This window comes from Anser anser, assembly GCF_964211835.1.
Source record: "Anser anser genome assembly, chromosome: 14".
In the NCBI taxonomy this organism is placed as follows: domain Eukaryota; kingdom Metazoa; phylum Chordata; class Aves; order Anseriformes; family Anatidae; genus Anser; species Anser anser.
Window position 1 is genome coordinate 9,423,576 of NC_139735.1, and position 21,851 is coordinate 9,445,426.

Here is a 21,851-nt window from a genome sequence, read left to right on the forward strand (position 1 = left end):
TGGGCATGGGAGGGCCGGGGCGGGGGGGGGGACGGACAGGGACCCCGCCACCCCAGGGAGCCCCGCGACGCCACCCCGGGGGCGAGGCGATCGGGATCCACAAACTTTTATTCTCAAACTGTAACAAACAAAATAAGAAACAGAGCAGAGTCCGAGCCCGGCTCCGGGCCCCCCCCCCCGGCCGCGGGGGTGCCAGCAGGGGACGGGTGGGGGGGCGAGACGGGGAACCAGCCCCTTCCGCGCTGGCGGCGATGGCCCGCGACGGGGACGTCGTCCCCGGGAACAGCGGGTGGCCGAGCCCCCCCGGTGTCGGGGGGACACCCGCAGGCGGCTGCGGCTCCCCCGGGGCCACCCCTAGACGGCCGTAGTCCTGCCGAAGAGGGGCATGGAGACCGGGAGGTGCCACGGCCCCGGCTCGTAGGTGTCCCTGCTGCTGAGCTCCGAGTCCGTCCAGCTGGGGAACATGCGCGGGGAGCACTCTGCCTGCAGGTAAAGGTCCGGGCAGGCCGGCCCGGGGCTGGCCGAGCGGGGCAGGTGCAGCGCCGAGCCGTAGCCGGCGTCGAGGAAAAGGGGTTTGTAGCTGGGGGGCTGCTCCTGCTTCTCCAGCCGCTCGTGGCTCAGGAAGGGCGCGTTGATCTTGCGGTAGAGCCCGCGCGTGTCCATCAGCACCTCGCTGTACGGCGGGGGGGGCTCCGCCATCAGCAGCGCCTCTTCGTAGCACGGCGGCTTCGACAGGTCCGACTCTGCCGGGCAAAGCCCCCCCCCCCCGGCGTCAGCGCCGACCCCCGGCCACCACCGCGCTCCCCGGCGAGGCGGGCGCGCGACCCGCGGCGGCACCCCGGCGGCGCCCCGCTGCTGCTCCTTACCGTGCCGGCAGCTCCAGGGCCGCGGGGGAGGGATGTGGGGGTGGTGGTGGTGGTGGTGGTGGGGCTCCATGCGGAGCCGGTGGGGGACGGCGATGCCGGGGGGGCTGCCCCCGTAGCCCTCGTAGTGCAGCGGCTCCAGCTCCAGCGCGCGCAGGCTCTGCTCCCGCAGCCGCTCCTCCTGCTGCCGCTTCACCCGCCGCCGCAGGTAGCTGCAGAAGCAGCACAGCAGCACGATGAGCCCCCAGATGAGCCAGAAGCCCGCGAAGCAGGTGAGGAAGGTGTAGGTGCCCTGGGACATCACCATCTTCGCCGCCGCCGGCCCGCGGGGGGAGGCCCCCGCTTCTCCCTGCCCTCGGGGGTCGGGGTCGGGATGCTCAGGGCGGCGGCAGGGCCCGCGCTCGAGCCGATGCTCTCAGGGCCGCCGAAGGGCTCCCCATGCCGTGCCTGGCGTCTCCTCCTGGCCCGTGGGCGCCCGCCGTCAGGGCTCCGTCCTCGCCATGGAGCCGCGGGGCTGGAGCGGGTGGGTCAGGCCTGGCTGCGCGGGGCAGGGGGCGGGCGGCGGGGGCACGGGTACGGCGCGGTCCCGGCCCAGCCGCTGCCCATCGCTGGGAGGGGGCCGCCGGGGAACGGGGTTGGGGGGGGGGCCCTGCAACGAGACAGACGCGAGCGTGAGCGTGGCGGGGACGCGGATGCCCCGTTCCCATGGAGACTTGCTCCACATGCGCAGCGGCACCCGGAGCCGTGCCCGGCCCCACGCACGCCCCCGCCGGCACCCCCCCCCCCCTCGGCTGCGGATCCCCCCCACATCCCATCCCTGCATCCGCCCCAAAGCTGCCGGGCACCCCGGAGCGGGAGGCGGATGCCGCAGCCCCGCAGCATCGACGCCTTTGAGGCCACGCGGCGTCCTCCAGCCTCCTCCCACCCCAAATGTGCTGCGGCACCTGGGCAGCTCCGTCCCGGCTGCCTCATAGCGGGGGGCCACGGGGTGCCCCCGGGGGTGGGGGGAAGCAAGCGGCTGCGGCGTGCGGCACGCGGGAGCACGTGCACGGCGGGCACCGGCGGCCTCGTGGCTGTAGGGAGCGCGTGGCAGTTTGGGGACGTTTGGGAGGCGGCGATGCGGGAGGGGTTTGGTGGCGGTGGGACTGTCACCCCCGCACGGTCCTTGGCTTTGGGCAGGGTGACAGCTCGGTCACCTTCAGCTGAGCACTGTGCCAAGGCGGGGGGGGGGGGAGCCGTGCACATCAGCCAGCGGGGAGCAGCACCCATGGGTGCTTGCAGGCTGGCACGTAAGCACCCGTCAGGATTATTCTTATCGTGGTGTGGGAGAAAATGCAATCGCCGCTGGGGAGCGGGAGGATTGCGAGCAGCAGCCGAGGGCAGGGCGACCGCGGTGGCTCCGCTCCTGCGTGCCTCGGCTCGGCGAAGGGACGCGGGGTCACCGGATGGCACGGGGCTGGAGCGCGGTGCCCAGCGTGGGGACCACGGGGGGGGGGACGCCGCGTGTCGGGGAGGCCGGAGGGGAAGCGGGCAGGGCAGCGGGGCCGGAGGGCCGTGCCGAGCCGGAAGGAAGGAGGGAAGGGGAAGGAAGGGGCTGTGGAGCCACGCTCCGGCGTCCCCGCTCCGTGCGGCGGGGGCTGCTCCGTCGTGCAAACGCGGGGGCGGAGGCGGCGTTTTTTTGGGGAGCGGGGACCATTCCTGGGGCTCCCCAAGGTGCTACCGCTGCCGGCCAAGGCCAGCACGGTGCGGGCAGAGCTCGCCAGCCCCGGCTGCAACAGGCTCCCCACCGCCAGCACGGACGGGGGCACCGTGCGGGTGGTGGCGGTGGCTCCGGAGCCGGTGTCACGGCCAGGCTGGGGAAAGCGAGGGCTGGCAGCGCCTGGGGACTGGGGGTGCTTGGGGACCGGGGGCACCTGGGGACCGGGGGCGTACGCAGCCAGGGATAGCTCTGGAGAGGGGACGTTGGGGCTGGGGGTGTCGGGGGCCAGAGGCATTCGGGGAGCGGGGACGCGTGGGCTGGGGGTGCCGGGGGACACCCACGCGGTCCCGCGGGAGTGGACCGGGAGCCCCGGCCGGGTGGCGGCAGGCATCGAGGCGGGTCCCCCCCTTTCTCCCCCTCCCTCTCCCCGTCCCCCCCCCCCCGCTGCCCGCGGCCTGTGCCCCGGTGCCGGGTGCTTCCCTGCCCGGTGCCCGCGGAGGGCGGGATGGGGACACCCGGCGGGGACCTCCCCGCTCCCGGTGCCGGGCGCGGCGGCCCCCCCGCTTCCTCCTCCTCCTCCTCCTCCTCCTTCCCCCCCCCACGGAGAGCGCGCGCGCGCGCGCCTCCGCCGCGGCGGCGGGGGGGAGGGGGGGGCGCGCGCGCCCCGGGGACGCGCCGCGCGCTCGCCTCCGCCTCCGCCCCAGCCCCCGGTTCCCGGTGGCCACGGCCCCGCGCGCCCCCGCCCCGGCCCCGCTCCCCTCCCCTCCCCTCCGCGCAACAGGCGGGGGCGCCGCGCCCGTTCCCCCCGCGGCTCCCGTTACCGGCGGCGGCGGCGGCGCACGTGGCTCAGGCGGCGGGCGGCGGCGGCGGCTCCATAGGGCGGCGGCGGGGGGGGGGTGGGGGGAACGGGGAAGGGGGGGGGGAGCCCGGTGCGCGCCCGGTGCGCGGCGCCGCCGCCGCCTCCCGGCGCTGCCTTTGTCTCCGGTGAGCGCTCCCGCGCCGCCGCCGCCGCCGCCGCCGCCGCGCACCGCCCCGCCCGGGCTCCCGCCCCGCCGCTCCGCCCCGCCCTCGGCTCGGGGAGGGACCCGGGCGGCCCGGAGCCGGTGGGGCCCCCCCCTCGGAGCCCCCGCACCGGGACCCGCGGATACCGGGGGGGGGGGGGGGGTGCGGGTATTGGCACGGCCGCGGGATCCCGGTGGCGTGGCGGCCGCGGCATCCCCCGGGCGGGGGGGGAGCCCGCGGGGGGGTGGCCGGGGGATCCCCCGGGTGACCCGCAAGGTCCGTGGGCTGGGGGGGGGTGACGGCCCCGTCCGGTGGTCACCCATCCCCTGGGGTGGCAGGGGGCGATGGCCGGAGGCCGCTCCCGGGGTGACGGCCACAATCCTGCCGGTGCAGAGCGAGGACAGTGGCTGTGCGGGGGCACCAGTCCCGCCCCCACCCCCCGGTGATGGGGTGCACGGTGGTGCCGTGCAGGAAGACACGTGCCCGTGCCGGGCAGAGGGTGCCAGCGTGGCCCCAAAGGTCAGAGGTGGCACTGGGCACCCTGGGGGTCCCTGCGCTGCCCTGTCCCCCTCCTTGTACCCCACTGACCCAGCCCAAGCACTCATCCCCCTGCACTGGGGCTCCCCCCGGCTATTTGCCACCGGGCAGATGTCACCAGATGTTCTCTGCGGTGTCCAAGCCGGTGTCACGGTCACACCGGGGGCAGGGGCTCTGCCATCTGTGCGCCCGGCTGCTGCCCCGGCGCCGCGTGGCTCGAGCGGGAGCGGTGGCGGCGTGGGCACCGGGCAGGAGCCATGCCAGCCCCGGGGCCGCCGTGCCCTCTGGGTGCCCAGAGCCAGAGCACGAGGCGGTGACACGGCGGTGGCACCCTGCGGGGGTGCCGGCGCAGGCCGTGACCCCGCCACCGCTTCCTCCCCGTGGGCAGAGCGGCGGGCGCCCGCCCGAAGGAATTCCTCCTCGCCGGGGACACCGGGCAGCACAGCCCGCTGCCGCCATCGCCGTGCCCAGCTGGGCAGAGCGGCTCCGTCGTCCGTCCCGGCCTCAGCACCGTGCTGGCCTCGTCCCTCCGGCCCCCTTTGCTCCGTCCCCGACTCACCTCGCTGGGCCTCGGCTCCCGCGGTGTGCTCTCAGAGCGCGGCAGCGCGGCCGGGCCGCCTCGGCGGTGGTTGCGGGGTCGCCCGAGCGGCTGGCGGGGTGGGCAGGGGGCTGCGGCCATGCAGGGGGGCCGCGGCGCTCCCCGTGGGCACGAGCGAGGGGCGGGCGGGGGGCACGGGCGGCATCGTCAGGCCGAGGCCAGCGGGTGGGCGGCGGGCGCCCCGCGGGCGGTGGGAGCCCGGCCTCCGGCCCCGCCAGCGCCAGGGGCCGGGAGCTGCCTTCCCCACGGCGGCGGCGGGGGGAGGCAGGCGGGGGAGCGCTCCCCGAGCCACATGGTGGGCTGGAGGAGGAGCTGTTGCCCAGGCAACAGCTGAGAGCATCCTTCACCCCTCAAAATCGTGTGTGCGGCGCTGCCTCCACAGCCCCACGGCTCGGGGCAGGGCCCGGGGTGCTCAGCACCCCTGTGGCAGCCCCACCCCGTCCCCCCATGCGGCTCACCCGCGGGCCCCACATGCCCTGGATGTGGCTGGGAACGTCTCGGGCCGGGCTTTTTCCAGGGGCCCTGCGGCAGCACTTAGGGCACGCGCTGCTCCCCGCCTGCAGGGATGCGGAGGGGGACATGGGCCCCCCGGCTGTTGGGACTGGGGCACCGCTGGGCGAGGCAGAGCCCTTCCCGTGCCCTCACGGGGCTTGGCCCTGGGCTCCCAGCCCCCAGCCCCGCCTGAGAAGCCGCGGTGCCCATCACCAGCATCGTGCTGGTGACCCCAGGACCCCCAAGCCTGGGTGCTGCAGCCCAGGCAGTGCCAAAATGGCACCAGGACCAGCCCTGACCGGTGCCATGGGCGCAGCTCTCCCCATCGCTCCCCATCCCCCCGCCGTGCCTCCCTTTCTTCCACGGCTGCAGAAAATTCCTGGATTTTACCCCAAGATGCCCCCTCCGAGTGTGAGAACTCCTCCTCGGCCCGCTCCCATGGCAACTGTTCCCTAGCTACCCAGCCGCACTTGCTATTCTCATCCCTGTGCAGCTGTGCGCGGCCGTCCCCGCGCTGCGCACCAGGCTGCCGCCGGCCCCGCCACCGGCACCGGGCTCCCGGCCCACCCTGCGCGGCCCCGACCCTCTCCCAGGCCAGGCTGCCACCCTCTGTGTCCCCGCTCCCGGTGGCTCTGCTGGCCCCAAGCACCGTGCCAGGCTCCGGCTGTCCCCTTCCACACGTGGAGCCCATGGTGATGCCACCCGTGGGTGCGGGGGCAGTGGTGGAGCTCAGCCCCTGTGCGTGCCGGGGTCAGCTCTGGGGCTGCCCCGCACTCAGGAGGGGCTGTGCCGAGGGCAGGCGGGGGATTCTGGGGACATGTCCCAAAGGGGACCACAGCAGCCCCCTAGGACACCCCGCGGCACGAGGCTTTGTACCTGTCACCCCCCTGCAGTGTCCAAACCGCCCAGGAGAAGCCACCGAGGGCCACCCGCAGGCCCCGGTGCTCAGCACCACCTCTGCACGCCGGGAGCACCAGCAGAGCCCATGGCCACCGGCAACCGGGTGCAAGGCCATGGGGCCTCCCCTCTCCTCCATCCGCCAACAGTCAGCACCCCTCTTGCAACCCAACCTGCCCGGCGCAGCGCCCTTCTGCCTCCCTTCCCCTCGCCGTGGCAGCAGCAAATCGCACGCTTAACGACAGGTTAAAAATTTAAATATTTCCAAACTTTAGTGCAAGGCAAGCAAACGATACCACAGGTCCAAGTAGGTGCTCAGCCCACCCGCGGGGCCTGGCTCAGAAGGAGCAGGGGGCAGCAGCACACACACACACACGTGTAACACACACACACACAAACACACAGACCAGTTATTGCTAGGGACACGGCCAGGACAAACATGCACGAGACGGGACAGGACGAGCGGGACAGGGGCAGGGGAGCTGTGCTGAGCCCCGTGTTGCTCCCCGGGGACACGCAGGACCCCTGCGGGGGCTCAGGTCCCACCACCCTCTGCCCTTAGGCACAGCCACGTTGGCTCCTGTGGGATGGAGGACCCTGGGGGTGCTCCCTCTGCACCCCAAGAGCACATCCCCTTACGTGTCTGCGCTGCCGTCCCGAGGGACTGCCCGCACCCCAGCGAGCACAGCTGGCTGGTGCAGAGCTGGCGGGACGGTGCTGGGGACACCCCGCACCCCGCGGGGGATCGGCCCCTGGGGCTCTACCTTCTGAGCGGGTGCTGCCGGAGTGGCTACGTCCCCCGGTGCGCTGCAGGCAGGCTGCCGGCGGCCTGAGCAGGGGGCCAGGATCAGCCCCGGGAGCCGGCAGCACGCGAGGGAGGAGGCAGGAGGAAGCAGGCAGGGAAGCAGGGACGAGGCAGTGACGCTCTGCTGCCACGAGGCAACGGTCGATGCTTCGGCACAGGAGATTCCCGCGCCTCAGGGCTGAGCAATGGACTCCTCTGGAGCCAGGGACGCCTCAGCATGGCCAGAAAGGTCCAGGATAAGATGCTTTTACACCTCAAGGCACAGAAGGCCTTTGCCCAGGACTCCCCAGTACAAAGCTAGGACCGTCGCTCCCCCCATAGGAGGACATTTGTGCCTGTGACAGGGTGGGGGCAGCGCAGGCCCCCCCCCCATAGATTAAAAACTGACGTGTGCTATGTACAGACCGACGGATATAAATACACACCAAACCTGCGGCGCCGCTTCGACACCACGGAATGTGGCAGCAGAGCTGCTCCAGCCCGGCCTTGGCCCACGCCGGCGCGATCCCTCTCTCCCGCCCTCGGCCCCGGAGGGGAGCAGCAGCCGGCGGGCGGCAGCGGCACCATCCCCAGCAGGATGCTCAGGACGGTCCACGTCTGTCCTGGGGACGTTGGCTCGCCCGTGGCCGGAGGTTCTCGGGCCTGGGGCAGGCGCCGAGTGCTGCTGCCAGCGCTGGAGCCGTCCTCAGAGCCTTCAGCTAGACTGGTAAAGCTGTAAACAAATCCACCTCGCGGGGCCACTGCTGCCTCGTCCTTCGGGCTGGCCTCTCGTTCTGCTGGGCGCCCGGAGAGGCAAGGGGGTCCCAGGGGCTGGAGAACGGGCTGTGCTCTACAGCCGGGTGGGCTCTTCCTCGCTGTCGCTGCAGTTCCCACAACAGTCCTGAAGTCAGAGGGGCAACGAGAGGGAGGAGGGAGAGAGGAGCACAGCAAGCACAGGGTGAGCACGGTCACACAACCCAGCCCCCGGCTGCCCCCTGGCAGGGACAGGCCAGGCCCCCCAGGCCTGCGCGTGGGAGAGCTACGTGGAGGCGAGGGGCTGGAGGGGAACCCCAAGGCTGCAGGGAAACAAAGCTGCACCTTGGGGTTTGGCTCCTGGCAGACAGACTTGTGAGCACACGGCTGACTAGCTCAGAAGCTGGGAGGAAGAGGGGCTCCATGGACTACAGCCACCCGGGGAGACAGCTCAGTGCCAGCACGGTCTGCCCCAGGCAGGGCTCAGCGGGCCACGGAAAGCAGCTGAAGCCCTCGGGAGGGGGGCTGAGCACAGGACTACGCCAAACCCTTCACAGTTTCTCAACCCTTCTGTGTATCCCGGACATCCAAGGAGAGGAGCAAAGGCAACCCGGGGCTCCCCGCAGCCCCCCAGGAGCAGAGCTCCCGGCGGTACAGGGGCAGCTTTGGCTCAAGCCGAGGGCAAGGCTTCCCCCCAGCAGGGAAGGCAGCGAGAGGAGGGAAGCGGGATTAGTGGCTCAGGGGGCAGTTAGGACAACAAGCAGCTTGTGCTCTGGGGGGGGGGACGGGGTTAGGCACTGAAGGACAACACTCCTCTTTCCCAGATCTTGCCATGTCCGTGGGCCACCGGGTATTTCCCTGAGCAGAGCAGCCGGGAGGGACTGCTCACCTCTGGAAAGAGAAAACACGTGGCAAATCACAGCTCAGCCCCTGCCACCGGCAGCCCATCCTCGGGCAGGTCCTGCCTGCCTCGGGACGAGCCGGGTCACACCGAACAGTGAAGCACAACTGGGAGCTTGGTGGGGAAGCAGGAGTCAGCGCAGGGTGGCTGGGAGTGGGTCCAGGGCAGGCCAGAGCCAACCGTGCTTGAGAGCCCCAGCTGCAAGCAGCTGCCAAGGCAGCAGCCCAGACTTTGCCAGTCCTGGAAAGAAGGCAAAGACTGTTCTGGCCCAGAGGAGGCATGCAGGCAAACAAGCCCGCAGCAGATGCGAAATGTTTCCGTTCTCCTCATCCCTAGAAAGCGCCGCTCCCTCTGCCTGCTCAAGGACTAGCAGAAAGGCTCTGGGGAGCCCGGGAGCCCACACAGCCCATACCAAGATCAAGGTCTTCTTTGGGGATGGTATTATGCATGTAGGAAGGGAGAAGGCTTGCTATTTTAGTGCCTTTGGCAGCATCTCTCCGCCTGTGCAACTGCAGCATGTTTAGCCAGGACACTCCAGCCCAGCCCCCTCAACACGCAGCAGCACCAGGAGTGCCTCCCTGCAGCCCTGCACGGGTCCACCCGAGAGCCCCGGGGTCCGGCCACCCTGCACGGGGGGGAGCCCGTGTCTGCTGCCCCGCCGTGCCCACCGCCCTGCCAGATCTGCCTGGCACGGGTGGGAGAGGGCTCGGTGCTGCAGAGCAAGCGTTGGGCGAATGCTCTTCCTTACCTGTCTGCTGAAGAAGCGCTGGAGTAACCCTTTTTTGGGCTGCGGGGAAGGCTGCCCTTTCCAGTCCAGGTCTGGGGGCACTGAGCCATCTGTGCTAAAGACATTCAGCTCCTTGAAGCACTCCGTCTCGATCATCTGAAAGAGGGCAAAGATGGCTGCAGCAACTGCCACACAGAGCCCCTCACTGAGGGACCAGCGCAGGAGCAGCAGGGACAGCACGAACCCTGTGGGACACCGTCCTCAGCCACGGTGAGCACAAGCAGGGACAAAGACCCGTCCTGCAAAAAGGGGCTGGTGCACGTGCCGGTCCCCACCTACCTCGTTCTGCCAAGGAATGGGCACGCTCCCTGTAGCAAACTTCTGGTAGAAGTCATTGTCCGTGGGCTCCAGCTCCACGCCTTTCACCGTGGAGAACTGCTCGATGTCCAGAACGTCCTTGCAGTAGATGGCCTGGGGCTAAAGAGCACAAACACGGCTGTAACGCCGGGCCGCACAGTGATGCCACCCACTGAGACATCTGTGGGTGTTGGGAATCCTCTTGTGTCTGTGGCCGGGCAGCAGCTCCAGAAAGAGGGAAGGACCCCAGCTCCTCGGGGAGCCACCTGGGGGCTCCTGCTTCCCTCGACAGCGCCAGCGAGTGACGAGGTCAGGACGCGGGCAGCACTTACGTCTGGTTTGAAGGGGGGGTCCAGCATGCCTGCTTCCAGCCTCCGGAAATTGAGGTGCTTGAAGAGGGGGTGCTCCTTCACTTCCCGGGCCCCAGCCCCTCGGCAGCCCAGGCGCTCCAGGGGGTCTTTGCACAGGAGCTGCAACACGAAGGGAAATCAGTGACCCAGCAGTGCTTCGGGCAGGAGCAGCCCTGCTGTTGGCTCCTGCACCATGTCCCTAGGAACAACAGGGGCTCACAAGGAACTAAGACACTCTGGACCCCCCTGCACTATCTTAGAGCCAGAGCAAGGGAACCTGACTTCTGCCAGTGCCTCTCCAGGGAGCAGCCCTGATTTTCTGCTGCTGTGTGCAAAGGGACGGTAGGTGCGAGGGGACAGCGATGCTCGTACCATGGTGCAGAGGGAGCGGGCGCAGGGCGAGAACTTCTCCGAGTACTCCTCCTGCACATCCTTCACCAGGCGCTCCACCTCCTCCCGCTTGATCTTCTTCTTGCGCTGCTGGAAGGGCGACTGCCCCTCGATCATCTCGTACACCAGGCAGCCCAGAGCCCACCAGTCCGGGCTGAACGTGTAGCGCTCGTTCTTCACCACCTCTGGAGCTACATGGGAGCAGGGGCGAGGGATGTGTGAGGGCAGGGAGGGTACGTGTGCAGTCAGAGGACTTCTGGGTTAAACCAGGGGCACTTACCCATATAGCCGACTGTCCCAACACGTCCCTTGATTGTTTGGCCCTCGGGCACGTGCACAGCCAGCCCCAGGTCTGAGATACGAATGTGACCTGCACAGAGAACGGCACAAGTCAACAGGACAGGGTCAAGGGACAGTATTTGAGGCTGCCAAGAACACAGAGCAACGCTGGTACAAGCACAGGAAGAGAGAAGGACCTAGGCCCGGGTTTCTCTTTGCCCTGCACTCACCATGGTCATCCAGCAAGATGTTCTCTGGCTTCAGGTCCCTAGGAAGGAAGAGACTTGATCAGCAAGAAGCCCACTATGAAAGCAAAGGGCACAGGGAACAGCGACACCTCAGGAAGTCACAGGTAAGCAGCAGAGGGATTCAGTGCCCCTACCTCAGGCACCCCCTGCCCTGGAGTTGGCCCTGCTGCTCCCCCCTGCCAGGCAGAGGCAGGTCATGGCAAGCTTCGATCCTCCACAAGGAGGCAGTGAGCCTGTGGCTGCCTCCTCCTCTGCAGGTGCAGAACTCAGAATGGGGCAAGCTGTGCAAGAGGGAAGGAGCAGAGGCTTCTTCTGCTTGTCCCGCCCAGGGCAAGGCACAGGGTAGGACAAGAAGGGACTTTCTGGCTCTGGGTGCTGTCCCTAATGCAGCATCACACAACAGGCGAGCGCACTCAGCTTGTTTTCCCTCCTGCCCAGTGTCAGTTCTGCCTGTGGAGTTAAGCACCCAAGTGCATGCTCTGTGGCACTCAGAATTCGCATCCTGCTCTGGGTGATCCTTTACCAGCACAAGGAAGCAAAACTAAATCTTCCTGCGTCTCCCACGAGATCAGCTTTCTGTTCCTGATCCCCTCTCACCCAGCTCTGTGCTGCTTTCAAACCTGGGCCTATTTTCTTGAGCAGACAGTCCCAGCTGGGCTAGTAAGAGCAGCAGAAATCTTGCTCCTGCAGCTGGTACAAGGTCTCACAGCACGCACCTGTACACTATCCTCTCCTGGTGCAAGTCCTCGAGGCCACAGCAGATCTCAGCAGCATAGAAAGCTGCCCGGGGCTCCTCGAAGCCAGCCTCTCCCATGTGGTAGATATGGAACTTGAGGTCCCCTCCATTCATGAGGGTCAGCACTAGGCAGAGAGCATCTTTAGTTTCATATGCATAGGCTAAGCTCACCTGCAATTCAGGGCAGAAAGGCTGTTAGAAGACACAGCTGGAAGAGGGAGGCCCCACACTCTGATGGACACTTTGTCACCCAAGAAGCCAGGCATGGGCAGCGGGACGGGGCCTTTACAGAGGGGAGGAGGCAGCGAGTGAATTGTTCAAGCCCAGGGAGCATCCGTAAGTGCCCAGGGGCCCCTGCACACCCTCAGCTTTCCTCAGACAGGGAGGACATTATCTCCCTGAGCCAAAACTGCTCCCCTCTGGGGGCAAGCAGCACCCAGCAGCAACCCTGGGGCACCATCTCATGAATTCCCTGTAACGGGAGGTTTCAGGCTGTCCACACCTCTGTACAGCCAGGGAGAGCTCCCTGCCACGCAGCTCAGGGCCCATTCTGCCCCTTCGGCTGCCTGGAAAGACAGTTCTCACGGCTTTCTTTTGCCCTAAAGGTAACGAGGTGCCTGTGAGACCAGATGGGACTTTGGGCCTGCCTTTGGAGGCATTCGGGTCATCTTGTGGAGGCGGCAGGAGGTCCTGCCAGACCCCAGCCTTATGAAAGGCGCGCAGCCACCAGGAGCCTGCCCCGTAGGCAGCGCCTGCTCCTGGGGAAGAGCTGAAGAGCACAGAAGTGCTCGGCCGGCTGGTTGTGGAAGGAATCAACCACCACAGCAAAGTGAGAGCAATTCCCATGTACTTACTACAAACCTACTGTTCACTTTTTCCAGGATCTGTTTCTCATTCAGGGCCATGGCCTCTCCCTTCCGCTTTTTGATCCGTTTCTTCTCCAGCTTCTTGCAAGCGTACATCTTCCCCGTGGCACGCACTTGGCAGGCACAAACCTGGAGGGGGGACAAGGCTCAGCGCTCTCCCCCTGCTGTTTCTGTCGTGGGGTTTAGGTTCTGCTCTTGAGAGGCACAGGAAGGCAAAGAAGTCCTTGTTCCAGCCTCACCCCGAGGTCAGCAAGGAGCGTGCTGTCAAAGCGAGGACACGGGGCACAGCGACATCTCAGGATGTCACAGATGAGCAGCAGAGGGATGCAGTGCCCCTGCCACCTGTAGCAGACACCACGGCTGGTGCCTGGGAAGACAGAAGGCCACTCCAGAAACAGAAGGAAGCCTGACAGTGGCAGTTTTCAGGACTGCAGTTTGCTCTGCCAAGACACTGGGAGAAGACCCGATTCCCTACCCAGCAGCGTGCACCGCAGAGCACACGCTACCTCCTCTGTGCAACCACCTTCTGCAACTCCCATGGCTGGCAAGAGGGGAGCTCCTGTCCATCAGAGAGGAGCTGACGGATAATGCAGTGCCCAAAGCACAGCAGTACCCGGCACAGAGCCCAAGGGAACAGCCCTGCAAAATCCCACAGCCCATCGAGCCAGCAGCTCCTTGCCCCAGGTGCTGAAGCAGCTTGCAGCACGCTGCCTGCCCGTCCCGAATGCAGGGGAAATGCTGGTCACTCACCTCTCCAAAACCGCCCTTGCCTAGCACACGGTACTGGCGGAAAGTGTTTTTGGTCACTGGCTGCCTGCGAGGCAGAGGAAACTGGAGTGAGATGGGAGCAGGAAGAGAGTAGGAGCTGAAGCCCAAACCACCCCCGTGCCCCGAGTCTGGGGGTCACCCTGAAGCCCCCCCTCAAGCAGACCTTGCTTCTCTGCAAGGCTGGGGCAGCCAGTGGAGGCTGTTTGTGCCAATATGGGCCCCGAAGGAGAGGGCCCAGCAGGGGAAGGAGCTCTGGGGACCCCTCAGGCAGCCCGTGTGCTGCAGGCTCAGGTCTCCCAGCGAGGCAACATTACCGTTCCAGCCATTTCCACTGCAGGAAGCGGTTGAAGTACAAGCTGTCGAGGTAGTCAGCAAAGGGAGCCACACTCAGGTAGTCGTGGATAAGCCTAGGAGAGAGCAGAGCCAGCAAGGCTGGTGAGGGCTGCTCATGGCTGTAGGGCAGACGGCGGTGCAAGGAGAGGAAGCGAGAAGCCCCAAGAGCCCGGTCACTTTGCCATCCCCTCACCCAGCCCAGGGCTGAATCACCTACGCACCCTGCACAGCCCTGGCCCAAAAGCCCACCCTCTGCACTGAGGCTTAATGCAAAAGGAAGGTGTGTTGGAGACACCACTGTGGCAGAGGTAGTGCCCTGGGACTAGGCTGGCACTGATAACTGTGGCCTCTCAGCACCAGCTCAGGCCGTGGGACTAGGGGGATGATAGGGCTCTGCAATCCCCCCTGCTCACAGGGCAAACGCACGCACACGGCTGTAATCAGCTGCCGAAAACTGCTAGCAACACTCAGCACCGGGCGCCGAGCCGTTCAGTTTCAGATGAATATCCAGCACAAAGGGCCACAGGGGATCCCGCTCGGGAGAGCTAACTGCCTCACAGGCTGGTGCCAGGGCTGCCCAGCAGAGTAAAAAAGCCTTAGACACAGTGTCTAGACTGGAGACATGCATCAAGGCGAAGCGGATGGGCTCTTCCCCTTTCAGAGCTTGCCAAGAGAAGGCAGGGCCCAGCCCGGAGGCTCTGCATTCAGACAGCGACACCAGTTACCACACACGGAGCTAACGCTCCCCAGAAGACTGCAGCAAAGCCATTGCCACAGCCCTGGGTTAGGCAACGCGCTCCTGCCGCTGCTCGGGGAGGGGTGGGGGCCGCCAGCCCCGTTTCCCTAACAGCTTCCTCTTCGCACCCGGAGCCAGGACCTCGGTCACCGATTCTGCGATGAGTCAAGGGACCAGAAGTGACCTTAGATCCCTGTAGCGACGGCCTCCGTAATCTACCCGCAGCAGCTCTATCTGTGGCCAGCGGGAGGGGACAGCTGGCACCGCAGCAGTCAGCTCTGCGCCACGGCTGCCTACCAGGGCCAGGCACGAGACCAGAAACAGCACAGCCAGACTCTGAGGCTTGCTGAGACGGTGTCTTCCCAAAGGGCAGCTCAGACCCGTGGCGAACCGAGAGGAGCGACAAAGGTTCCCGCAGCAGTTTGTGGCTCTCAGAGCCCACAGGATCTCCTCGCGTTTGTTTTCCTGGAGCTGCGTTGCAAACCACTAGCCCCGAACTCGCCCGGCCCACGCAGTCCAGCCCTAACACCTTGGTGTCCTGGAGGAAGGGAGCGGGGTGGATGAGGTGAGCTCCCCGCAGCACCACCGCCGGGCCCACAACGTACTTGGTGGATTCCTTGAAGAGCTCCTTGGAAGGTTCCTGCTCCAGCCGCTCGCAACAGGCATCCACCAGCTGGGAGGGGACTTCAGGCACATGGTCCTCGCTCTGGGGACGAAGGGAGCGGGTCAGACACAGCGAGCAGAGCCCAGGGGTCCTGCCGGGAAGGGGAAGCCCACAGAAACAGCACCCACGTGCCCACCTGCTTTAGCAGCAGTGGGAAAAGCAGCACAGTCACTCGTCAGGTGGTGGGGTGGACTTTGCCCTCACCTTCCTGCCCAGCACCGCGGCAGGATGTGGGCGATGACAACTGTCAGCCTCCCAGCTGTTCCACCACGGCAGGCAGCAAACCCGGTCCTCTCACTCACCTTTGGCTTCAGGTACTTCTCGATCAGGTGCTGCCCGCATTCCTTCCGCTTCTCGTCCGGAGCCACCTCGTACCCGGCCTGCACAGAGCAAACACCGTCGGGGGCAGGCCCAGCAGGAACCGGGCCCTGCTGCCAGGCGACGGCAAGGCCCTGCCCCAGAACCAGATCCCCGGCAAACACCGAGGCCCAGCCCCATCTGGGAGACACGGCAGCTCCCGGGAAAGCCCTCCTGGCCCAAAGGACCCGGCCGTGGCCCCAGGGGGCCAGGAACGCCCCGGCCTCCCCCCCGCGGAGCCCGAGGGGCCCGGCCCTTACCACGGCGTCCAGGAACTTGACGCAGCGCGACAGCTCGGGGCGCGTCTCGCAGAACTGCCGGAACAGCGTGCGCCCGATGGGCTGCCTCTCGCACAGGCTGTGGTAGTCCCGCTCTGCAAACGGGGGCAGAAGGGGTCAGGGCGGCCGCCCGGCGGGCTGCTCGCGGGCCTCGTCAGCCCGAGAATCCCAAGAGAGGGAACCCAAGGACAAGAGGCTGCCACGACTGAGCTTTCATGGCCCCCCGCGGAAGGTGTTCCCTCAGAGAGGCTCCAGCTGCTCTGCTGTACGGTTTCCCCGGCTCGTTTTGAGGAAGGGATCTCCGTATCTCCCCTCGATCCCCTCCCCATGGAGGACCGGCAGAAACACAACTTTTTGGGGCCCTGAGGAACGCCCTGAGCTTGTTTTGAGGCAGACCCATGCCCAGGCCCAGGCTTGCCCTGACGACTCCTGAGCCGCCCCGCTTCCCCAAGGCCCTGCTGAGAGTGGCGGGGCCAAAACGGGGGAACCACATCCAGAGGTGTCCTGGTAGCGCTGCACCCTGGCCCCGCTGTTTGTACCTCAGGTCCCACCGCCCTCTGCAGCTGGGTTTCCCCTGCTGACTCCTCCTAGCCCTCTCCCTGAGGTATTTTGAACCAGGCACAAACACCTTTGACCATCCAGAGCGCTTCCAGCTGTTTTTTTTCCCCTTTCTAACAGTTAAATACTGTTTAATCACGGACCAGAACAGAAGAACCACTGCCCCGGAGGGCCACGGGCTGCCTGGGACTGGACGTGCAGCCACTCAGCACCTCAGGGTGCCCTACACCCTCGTGCAAGGGCACTCACAGCTCCCCAAACACACCTCAGAGCGGTGCTTCCACCCTCTTCCTCCCTTCCCCTGCCAAATTACTGCAGTGCTGCGGTCGGAGAGCTTTCCTTGAGACCTGCCCCACACCGCAGCACCCGGCCAGGGCCCAGCACCTTCCTCAGCACCCGTCAGCCCCTCACCCTGCCCTGGGCTGCCCCTGCATGCTGCCCGGCGCGGGGTGCTGCCGCCTTCCCCTGCCGGCGCTGCAGTTTGTCCCGAGGAAGCCGCGGCTTCCTGGCGGTGCTCAGCGTGCGGGGAGGCTGCCGTGGGGGCGGGGGCCGCTTCGCCAGCTCGGCCGCCCCTGCTGGTTCCCTTGTCTGCAGGGGAAGGAGTTCCCCTCGGGAGCTCGGGGCCGCTGGGATGGGTTCGGGGCTGCCCAGGCGCACCGCGGGGTGCTCGCGGTGCCCAAAGGCCGGCGCTGCTGCCGGCGGCCAGCCCCACCGCGACCCCGCCGAGGGTCCTGCAGAGGAAGCGAGCGTGTCTCTGGTGGGCTGCGAGGGGAAAACAAAGGGAAAACAAAGCGCTGCAGCTGCTCAGAGACCTGTGCGTAGGGATCGGGGCTGTCTCTCAATGGGGAAACTGAAAGAGGCAGGCAGAGCGCTTCTTTCGTGCCTCCGCAGGGGGAAGTGGGGGCATGGGTGGTGACAGCCGCAGGCCGGGAGGGATCTGCCTGCGGAGCATCGCAAGCATCACCGTCCTGGACAGTGGGACGGCAAAAAGGGGCAGACCACCAGCACCCACCGCCAGCAGATGGGTGGTGTAAGGAAGCTGAGCTTCAGTGCTGGAACAGGTATCATGGCACCCACAGGATGCGTGCAGAGGAGGAAGAATCTGACAGAGTGGCCAGAAAAGCACGAAGAGGTCGGGGCGGCCAAGACGAGAGCTGCAAGGACAGCTCGCACCAGAGGTGCCCTCAGTGCTCAGGACCTGCTCCGAGAGGCAGCCGGCAGCAAACCAAGGCCGGAGTCTCTGTCTGACTGCAGTGGCTGCGAAGCCAGCCCGGGGAGGTGGCTGCGGGCTGGGAGGTGACAGCGTGCATGACGGAAGTCATTAAGCCAGGTGCTGCAGTCCCACGTGCCTTCAGACGGAGCCACCCACCTCCTTGGGGCTACCAGCACCTGGGACACCCGGGCAGTGCAGAACCGGGGACAGGAGCTGCGGGCGCGTCCCAAACCCAGGCAGCCCAGTGGCACCCACCCTGAACCAAAGCCAACGCCGTGCCGCTCTGCAGCTGGCGGCTGAGTCTGGAGCGACAACTTAAACAAGCTCTCCCCTTCCCAGAACGGAGAGCATTCCCACCCTTCAGCTCCCCAAACAATTCCACATGATGTCAGGACCAAACCTGCTGCACAAACAACATTAAACCCATGAAGAGTACAAAGTGCAAAATTAAAAGGACAGGCCTAGCCCTGCCCATCTGCACAGTTCTTACCCATACGGCGCAGCAAGAACCCGGTTCTGCCCGCGTAAAGCTGCTCTGTTAGAAGCTGAGGGCTCAGTCCCAGCCGGGCAGCCCAGAGGATGCTACCAGGAACTTTGTAACTCGTGCAAAGGCACCCGTGAGCAACGCTCCAAAGCTCTGCAGCACCGAGCGGGTCTGTTTGCACCGGGAAGGGGGCAGACCTCTGCTGAAGCTTGTCACGGCCTAGGTTTGTGGGCACATCAGCAGCAGCTGGGACTTACCTACTCGTTTCTTCCCTGCACTCCAAACAATGTGGGAAACCCAGCCGGGATTTGGCCCTCACGTGCCCCGTTGCACGTCCCTGACCCTCACACGAGCCGAGTGTGTTCAGGTGTGCCCAGCTCCGACAGCGCGATGCCCAAAGAGACCCCCTGGCCACGGGCGCTCGCCCCCCGTCCCGACCGCGCAGCCGGGGCGCTGCCCAGCTCCCGCTGCTCACCGAGGGCTTGCCGGAGATCCTCGCAGAGGCTGATGTGGGGGAACTGCAGCATCTGGCGCCATTTCTTGCTCTTGCCCTTCCGGTTTCCGCCACCACCTGCAGGGCACACAGATTTGGGGCCATGAGGGATGAAGGAGGGGCGTCCTGCCGCAGCAGCAGCCACCCTGTGCCCATCCCAGGCAGGGCCCAGCGGTGTCACCACCTCCTGGGGTCAGACCAGAGCTGGAGCCGCTGCTGAGTGCCGGAGGGGCCGGGCAGACTGCCCGCTCTGGCTGCTCAGGAGGCAGAACCAAGTCACAGGCGGTACCACTGAGGCCTTTCCTCCTGATGCTTCAGCTACTCGCGTTTGAGATGGGAAAACGAAGGCGGAGGGCGGGGTGCCTACAGCCCCAGGTCACCCCCTGCCTCGGCTCCCAGGCCTGTCCTCAGGACCCGCGCATAACGAAGCACCTTTCGAGGCCAAGCCCTGCTCGGTGTGAAGCTCCCCGCCGCCAGTTTCCTGCCGTGGCTATGATGCTCATGCCACCTACTCACTCCAGACTGATTGCTTACTCCAGGGAGGGGCTCGCAGAGAAGGGACACGAAGCTGGGAGACAGGAATTCCTGCTCTAATCCCGGCTCCACAGACAGCTCGCTGCATTGCCCCGGGCTCATCGCTTCGGTTTCCCAGCTGTGAAGTGGGGACACTCCCACCGCTCTCCGGAGATAAGCCAGCCTCCCAAAAGCAAGATCCAACAGCCAGATACGACTCCGGCTTCAGGCGCTGGAGTGAATGCCCAGCGCTGTAGGACAGGGTGGGAAAGCTTCTAGATAGACCAAAAGATTTACATCACAGCAAGCGCTGAGGACTGAAACCCGCCGGATCGCTCGGATCGGCCAACCTCCAGGGATCCTGCGTCCCCTCTTTGGTAAGGCACTAAGCCGCCCCGCTGAGTGGGGCCAAAGGCACGGCTTTCCGAAATCAGTGTTGACCATCGTTTACCAGCTCTTGAGAAACAGTTTCATAAGACGTTCCTCCGCCGCAGATGCAATTTGGCCCCGTCCCCGAGGTCCGGGCTCCCGGCACCCGGCGGCAGGGGAGGCACCGGGGGGCCAGGGGGACGCCGCACGGCCCCGGGGAGCTGCGCTGCATCTGCCCCCCAGCAGCAGCCGGGCTGCACGACCGTACGCGCTCAGGAAGGAAGTGACTCAAGGGTATGCAGGGGTGGAAGAAACCAGCAGCGCAGACACCTTCTCGTCAGCCACGGCTTGCGGCCGCGGAAAGGACAGGGATGGCTAGTGTGCGAGGGCACGGGAGGGTAAGCCACCCGCGGCCCCGTAAGCACGGAAGGAAGGGCAGAGCTGTGCCCCGTAACGCCCCGGGGATGCGGGTCTGCACCTTGAGGCCCGCTGTGGAGGGAAGGAGGCTCCGGTGCCCCTCGTGCGTGGCTCCCCCCCAGCCCTGCGGGCGATGCAGCAAAGAGCTGAGCGGGGAACTCGCACCCTGAGCGCCTCCGTGCTCAGCGCCCTCGTTTTGGGGACAGGGCAAGCCCGGAGCTCACCACAAGGGCATTACAGGGGCCGGTGACATCTTGTCGCCGGGCTGTTGAAGCCAGCAGAAAGGGAGGACGACGGAGGAGGGCTCCTCTGCCTTCCCTGGACCCAAACTCTCCTGGGGCTCCCTTCCTCACGGCAGCACCTCTTGGGGACCCGGCAGCACCAGGATGTCCCAGCACACTGCGGGTGCTGACGGCACCACCGGAGCCAGGCTCCCGACCACCCGCGTGAGGCTGGGTCGCACGTCCCAAGGTCCCAACGCCACCGTTGGGCTCCGTCTGCGCTCGGCGTCGCCTGCACCGGCGCTCGGATCCCCGCTTCCCGCTGCCGTGCCGGAACCGTCTCCCTGAAGTCCAATTTTCGGGCAGCTCGGAGTCGCCTCTGCCCGGGCGATTTTAATTTCGCTGCTCCTTGCTGCTCAGATCTCACCCCCAGAGCCTCTCCCCAGGTTTTAGCGGGTCCCTCAGGACCGAGGATTACCCGGTCTGCACGCTGTGGGCTCAGCACCGCGGGGACCGGACTCCCCCGGTGCCCTGCGGGACCTGCCGAACTCCCCGGTGCCCGGCTGAACCGGAGCTCTGTCTGCTGCAGAGCACCCCGGAGCTCCCGGTCCCCCCCGGTTAGCTGGGCGGAGGCTGGGAACGGCCTCGACCCCGGGACCAGCAGGAGGAGGCCGGGAGCCGCACAGAGCCGGGGCAGGGCAGCCTCCGGGATCGGCAAGGCCTCCCCCCGTGCACCGGAGGGGGTCAGCACCCCCCCGGAGGGCTGCATGCCCGCAGGCACCGGGGTTGCTGAGCACCGGTGCACCGAAAGGCACCGAGCTCCGGGGCTTCGTGCAGGGCAGGGCGCCCTGCGGCAGCCCCCGCCGGGCCCGTTACCTCCCCGGTAACCCCCCCCCCGGTTACCGCCCCTGTCCGGGCGGTACCGCCGCGGGCACGGGGCCCCCCGGGAGGGCCCGGCCGGACCCTCCGGGGCTCAGCCCGCCCTGCCACCGACCGGAGCCGCCGCGGTGCCCGCGGGGGGGAACCGAGGACAGGCCCGGGACCGGCGGCAGCCCGGGGAGCGGCGGCGGCGGCGGCTCCTCCCCGGTTCCCGGAGGCGGCACCCGGTAGCCCCGGGGCAGGCTCCGCCGGGGCTCCCCCCACCCCACCCGGCACCGGCCGCGGGAGGCCCCGTCCCTGCCCGCCCCGCGGTCCCCTCCCCGCTGCGGGAACCGGGAGGAGGGGGCCGGCCCGGTACCGGCTCCTCTCACCTTCACGGGCCTTAAGCAGGACGGTGTTGGCGACGATGTTCTCCAGCTCCATGGGCCCGGGCGCCGCCGCCTCCCCCCCGGCTCCGCGCCGCTCCCCGCCGGCACCGATCGCGTCCCGGCCGCCGCCGCCTCCCCCCCCCCTCCCGCCCGCCCCGGCCGCCGCCGCCGCCGCCGCCGCGCCCCGCCCCCCGCGGCCCAGCCCGCCAATCGCTGCCCACGCTCCTCCCGCGCCGCGCTCCCATTGGCCCGCCTCCCTCCTCCTCCCCCTCCCCCCCAGGAAGCCTCGCCCCCGCCCCTGCGCCGCTGCCCTCCCGTTGGCCCGCGGCGGGCGGAGGTGTGAGGGGGCGGGGCGGAGAGGGGGAAGAGCGCGTCGCGCGGCGGTCATTGGTGGAGGCCGGCAAGGGGGCGGGGCCGGGTGCTGACTGGAGGTAGAGCTGTCAGTCGGAGAGCGCAGCCGCAGCGCCGGGCGGGGATTGGGCAAGCGGCAACGGTGCCCACCACAAGAAGGTCCCGCCTACCGCGGGCTTTGATTGGGTTGAGAGCTGCCACTCTGTGGAGGAGTGGGTGGTGATTGGGGCGTCGAGTAGGGGGGCGGGGATAAGAGGGTCTTTATAAGGGGGTGCGGGCTTGGGGGGCTGGCAGACGGCGGTGGGTGGGTGGCGGGGTGGTGTTTGGTACTGTTTTGCATATGTAGGGCGGTGCCAGCTCCGGCCCTGTG

At 67.3% G+C, this 21,851-nt stretch overlaps 2 protein-coding genes across 5 annotated transcripts; both read right to left on the minus strand.

The window, feature by feature from the left end:
• Positions 1-94: 94 nt before the first annotated feature.
• On the minus strand, positions 95-4,962 carry PRR7 (proline rich 7, synaptic). 2 transcript variants are annotated; one of them, XM_083799087.1, is made up of 3 exons: positions 4,661-4,962; positions 867-1,512; positions 95-743 (listed from the first exon to the last, which is right to left on the minus strand). In XM_083799087.1, the coding sequence occupies exons 2-3, from the start codon at positions 1,168-1,170 to the stop codon at positions 355-357; spliced, it is 693 nt and encodes a 230-aa protein (XP_083655213.1). In that variant the 5' UTR covers positions 1,171-1,512; positions 4,661-4,962; the 3' UTR covers positions 95-354. The 2 variants fall into 2 exon arrangements, with proteins under 2 accessions (XP_083655213.1, XP_083655212.1); XM_083799086.1 differs by having other exon boundaries at positions 95-1,512.
• A 1,365-nt stretch (positions 4,963-6,327) lies between these two features.
• On the minus strand, positions 6,328-21,279 carry GRK6 (G protein-coupled receptor kinase 6). 3 transcript variants are annotated; one of them, XM_083799079.1, is made up of 16 exons: positions 21,134-21,279; positions 18,346-18,441; positions 15,598-15,710; positions 15,283-15,360; positions 14,922-15,022; positions 13,562-13,654; positions 13,230-13,293; positions 12,479-12,608; positions 11,594-11,738; positions 10,860-10,897; positions 10,631-10,720; positions 10,333-10,541; positions 9,943-10,080; positions 9,593-9,730; positions 9,275-9,409; positions 6,328-7,773 (listed from the first exon to the last, which is right to left on the minus strand). In XM_083799079.1, the coding sequence occupies exons 1-16, from the start codon at positions 21,183-21,185 to the stop codon at positions 7,723-7,725; spliced, it is 1,671 nt and encodes a 556-aa protein (XP_083655205.1). In that variant the 5' UTR covers positions 21,186-21,279; the 3' UTR covers positions 6,328-7,722. The 3 variants fall into 3 exon arrangements, with proteins under 3 accessions (XP_083655205.1, XP_083655203.1, XP_083655204.1); XM_083799077.1 differs by having other exon boundaries at positions 11,594-11,784; positions 12,468-12,608; XM_083799078.1 differs by having other exon boundaries at positions 6,328-8,516; positions 11,594-11,784; positions 12,468-12,608.
• Positions 21,280-21,851: the final 572 nt, after the last annotated feature.

Bases quoted from the DNA above. Each gene is read 5' to 3' on its own strand.
- PRR7 (XM_083799086.1), bottom strand. From the start codon at position 1,170: ATGGTGATGTCCCAGGGCACCTACACCTTCCTCACCTGCTTCGCGGGC.
- GRK6 (XM_083799077.1), bottom strand. From the start codon at position 21,185: ATGGAGCTGGAGAACATCGTCGCCAACACCGTCCTGCTTAAGGCCCGT. The intron at 11,785-12,467 runs GTAAGTACATGG...CCTGAATTGCAG, and splicing joins AAGTGAACAGTAGGTTTGTA to GTGAGCTTAGCCTATGCATA. The intron at 9,410-9,592 runs GTAGGTGGGGAC...GCCCTCTTTCAG, and splicing joins CCATTCCTTGGCAGAACGAG to ATGATCGAGACGGAGTGCTT.